This window comes from Platalea leucorodia (assembly GCF_965183815.1).
Source record: "Platalea leucorodia genome assembly, chromosome: 1".
NCBI lineage: Eukaryota > Metazoa > Chordata > Aves > Pelecaniformes > Threskiornithidae > Platalea > Platalea leucorodia.
In genome coordinates, this window is record NC_138823.1 from 43,530,953 (window position 1) to 43,534,498 (window position 3,546).

General features: G+C 63.8%; 1 protein-coding gene across 1 annotated transcript; it reads right to left on the minus strand.

Annotated features, from left to right (window-relative positions):
* Positions 1-709: 709 nt before the first annotated feature.
* On the minus strand, positions 710-3,329 carry LOC309604064 (transcription factor SOX-17-like). Its single transcript, XM_082337728.1, has 2 exons — positions 2,982-3,329; positions 710-2,660 (listed from the first exon to the last, which is right to left on the minus strand). The coding sequence occupies exons 1-2, from the start codon at positions 3,277-3,279 to the stop codon at positions 1,723-1,725; spliced, it is 1,236 nt and encodes a 411-aa protein (XP_082193854.1). The 5' UTR covers positions 3,280-3,329; the 3' UTR covers positions 710-1,722.
* Positions 3,330-3,546: the final 217 nt, after the last annotated feature.

The following is a 3,546-nucleotide window of genomic DNA, read 5'->3' on the forward strand; positions in this document are numbered from 1 at the left end:
CCGAGGTACCACCTCATTCAGGAATACCTCATTTTTCTTGTGTACACATGGAAGAAGAGTGAAGAGAGTGGCAGGGTGGGTATTTTAGGTATACCTCAGAGAATTGAAGACTGTTTGAAAAGTAAAATGGGAAGATTAAGAAACTAGAGGGTAGACTACTTTGCAGAATACTCAGGGTTTGGATGCATTTTAATTCAAGACACACTAATAGTATGCAATTACATAGTCAATTTTTGCCAACGAGGCTATTCTCGACACTCACTGACCGAGGCAGCTTGCATCTGGGCCTGTGTATGCTATTTTACCTTTTGCTGGTACAAACGTAAGCCTCTTTAAATGTAACTTGAAAATGCACCCAATTTAATTTCCCGTCCTCATGGAAGACAGGTTAATCAGTGGGCAAGTCTGCCACTTCGGCCTCTGTCCCCTCCTCCCCAGGGCTCAGTTCCACAGCTTTATCTTAGGAAGCAACGACCCAGATGACTGTTGCCCCCTCCCCCCGATTTAAGTAATAAATATAATGAATTTATCAGTCTCACCCCACGTCTGGACTCAGTCCTACCATCTAAATGAAAACGCCTTTTTTCCAAGGAAGTTGGACTGCAGAGCAGATAGTTGTCAATCACAAAGATGTATCTGTCTATAGTCGCCATGACATAGTCTAAGGCATCTCTTCAGCAAGGAAAAGGCACGGTCCTTTGCCGTGCGGCTGAAGGTGCCGCCGCGGCTGGCTGCCGGACCGGGCTGCTCCTGCCCGGCCTCCCCCTTTAGAGGCTCGTGTTGAAATTTTTCACCTACTTTGAACGCTGATTCACTGCTCTCGTTCTCCGCAGCGGAGATCTGCTATCCCCCGCTGCCGCCCCCTTCCCTGCCGCAGCAAGGGCAGCTACTGGGATACAAAGACATCTTCCCCGGGGAGGTGCTTTCACCAGCGCTAATCCGCCCATTTCAGCAAGGCGCGATTCTTAATGGCATCCAAGGTGTCCGCGATTACATTAAAAACACACCAACAAAACCCTGATGTACTAAGGTACGAGCTTTCCTATATTTCTTTTACAGTTCAAACGTAAAATAGGTCGCCCGCGTTTGGTTCTGTGTTTGTTTGGTTTTTTTTTAATTCAGTCATATTAATCAACCACCAATAAAGTAAAAAAAAAAATAAAGAACAGCTGGAGTAGACAGTTTCTGAACGCTTCAAGTTTTGTTTCTAATTTGAGCAAGAGTAGAAGAGTAGTAGACTATGTCTACAGAAAGGGTGACAGGACCCAATGCTTAGTGCAAGGGAAATTAGTGAAAGTAGTTTAAAAAGCAGTAATAATTACCCAGGACGATGACATCTCTTTGAGGGGATATTAGCGAGCAGTTTTATTATTTTCCCTTTATTTGTAAAAGTGCAAAATTATTCTGTACAAATCCAACATATAAAAACCAGCACTCTGTACAACATTACAAAAGCATATGGATCTCTAACGAGACCCCAGAAATTGTATTCCACGTGTGTAACTAATATCACGATTCCACAGCAGGAACAGTTTTACATGTCACTGTCGGACAGCGATGGTAAGACCTGCACCACCTGGACAGCGAGATGGCGCGTCGCCTTTTAAACCTCGAGCAGGTCACGGATACCCTGTCAGTTCTCAAGATTCAAATAAATTACATAAATAGGAGGGGGGCCGGGCGCCTCCCTGCCAGTCCGTGGCGCGCCCCCGAGCGAGTCCCTCACACGTCGGGGTAGCCGCAGTAGTAGACGGCGCTGCTGGCGTCCGACACGGCCGAGGAGACGGGCCCCGCGCCCTCGGGCGCCGGCAGCCCCGCCGCGTCGTGGCCCGCGAAGGGCAGCCCCAGCTCGGGCTTGCAGGCGAAGCGCAGGTACTGCTCGAACTCGCTGCGGTCCACCTCGCCCAGCAGCTCCTCCGGCGGCAAGTGCTCCAGCGCCTCCCGGCACGGCGCCGCCTCGGGCGGCGGCGACGGCTGCCCCACCGCCCCCGGCGGCAGCGGCAGCGCCGGCGGCAGCGGCGGGCCGCGCCCCGGGCCCGGCGGCTGGCACGCCTGCCCGTAGTAGGCGTGCAGCGGCGCCGGGCAGCCCAGCAGCCCCTGCAGCGAGCCGCCCGGCCCCAGCGCCTCGCCGGGCGGCAGGTGCCGCCGCAGCGCGGCCCCCGCCGGGCTCTCGCCCGCCGCCGCCGCCGCCGGGTACTCGGCCGCCGGGTGCGGGGCGTAGCCGTAGGGCACCAGCGCGCACTCCTCCTGCAGCCCCGCCGCCAAGAAGGGCGCCTCGCTCTCCGCCGCGTCCAGCGGCGACGGGTCCGGCGTCGGCAGCCCGTAGCCCTCGAAGCCGGCGCCCAGCGGCGGACAGTCCCGGTAGTGGCCCGCGCCCGCCGCCGCGTAGCCCTGCTCGCCGTAGGGCAGGCCCAGGCCCTCCACGCACATCCTGCCGCCGCCGCCGCCGCCGGCCTCGCCGCCCAGCCCGGGCCCCGCCGCCTCCGCCAGGCCGTGCTGCAGGAAGCCGCTCTCCACCCGCTTCAGGCGCTTCACCTGCTTCCGCCGCCGCGGCCGGTACTTGTAGTTGGGGTGGTCCTGCATGTGCTGCACCCGCAGCCGCTCCGCCTCCTCCACGAACGGGCGCTTCTCCGCCAGCGACAGCGCCTTCCACGATTTACCTGCGCCCACCGGCACCGTCAGACCGCACGCCCACCGGCGGGCCCCGACGCCGCCGCCCGCAGCCCGGCCCCGAGCCCCGCCCGGCCGCGGGCTCCTCGCCCTCGGACCCGCCCGCCGGCGCCCCGGGCACGCCGGGACCCCGGGCCCGCCAGCTCACGGGTCCCCCCGGCCCCCGCCCGCAGCCCGGGCCCCCAGGCCCGCCCGGGCCCCTCGCTCTCGCCGACCCGCCCGCCGGGACCCTGGCACCCCCCGGGCCCTGCGACCCCCCGCCCGCCGGGGCCCCGGGGCCCCCGCCACCCACCGGGCCCCCCCGCGCTCACCCAGCATCTTGCTGAGCTCGGCGTTGTGCAGGTCCGGGTTCTGCTGCGCCAGCCGCTTGCGCTCGTCCTTCGCCCACACCATGAAGGCGTTCATGGGCCGCCGGATCCGCGCCTCGCTCTTGCTCCGGCCGCCCGCCGCCCCCGACGGCGCCGCCTCGCCCTTCGCCTTCGCCTCGCCCAGCGGGCTCAGCGACTCTGCCCACGGGCAGGGGCCCACGGCCGGCATCATGGTGGGCAGCGAGCGCCGCCCCTGCGCCTGGTCGTCGCTGCTGGCGTAGCCCGCATCGGGGCTGCTCATCTCGGGCCGACGGCTCCGGCGGGGCCGCGCCACGGGCTCGGCGCTCGGGCCCCGCTCGCCGCTGCCGGCCGCCGCCGCCCGGCCCTATTTGAGCTGCGCCGCGGCCAATGGGGCCGCGGGGGCGGGCGCGCCGCCGGACGGTGGCGGCGGCTCCCGCTGGGGCGCGGGGCGGCCCCGGGGCTCCGCCCGGCACCTGAGCGGGGCGCGGGGCCCGCCGCGGGCAGCGCTGCCGCCCCCCACCGAGGGACCGGGGGGGTCGTTCGGGGG

Excerpts from the sequence above, each read along its gene's own strand:
- LOC309604064 (XM_082337728.1), bottom strand. The coding sequence starts at position 3,279 with ATGAGCAGCCCCGATGCGGGCTACGCCAGCAGCGACGACCAGGCGCAG. Across the intron at positions 2,661-2,981 it reads CGAGCTCAGCAAGATGCTGG|GTAAATCGTGGAAGGCGCTG; the intron begins GTGAGCGCGGGG and ends CGGTGGGCGCAG.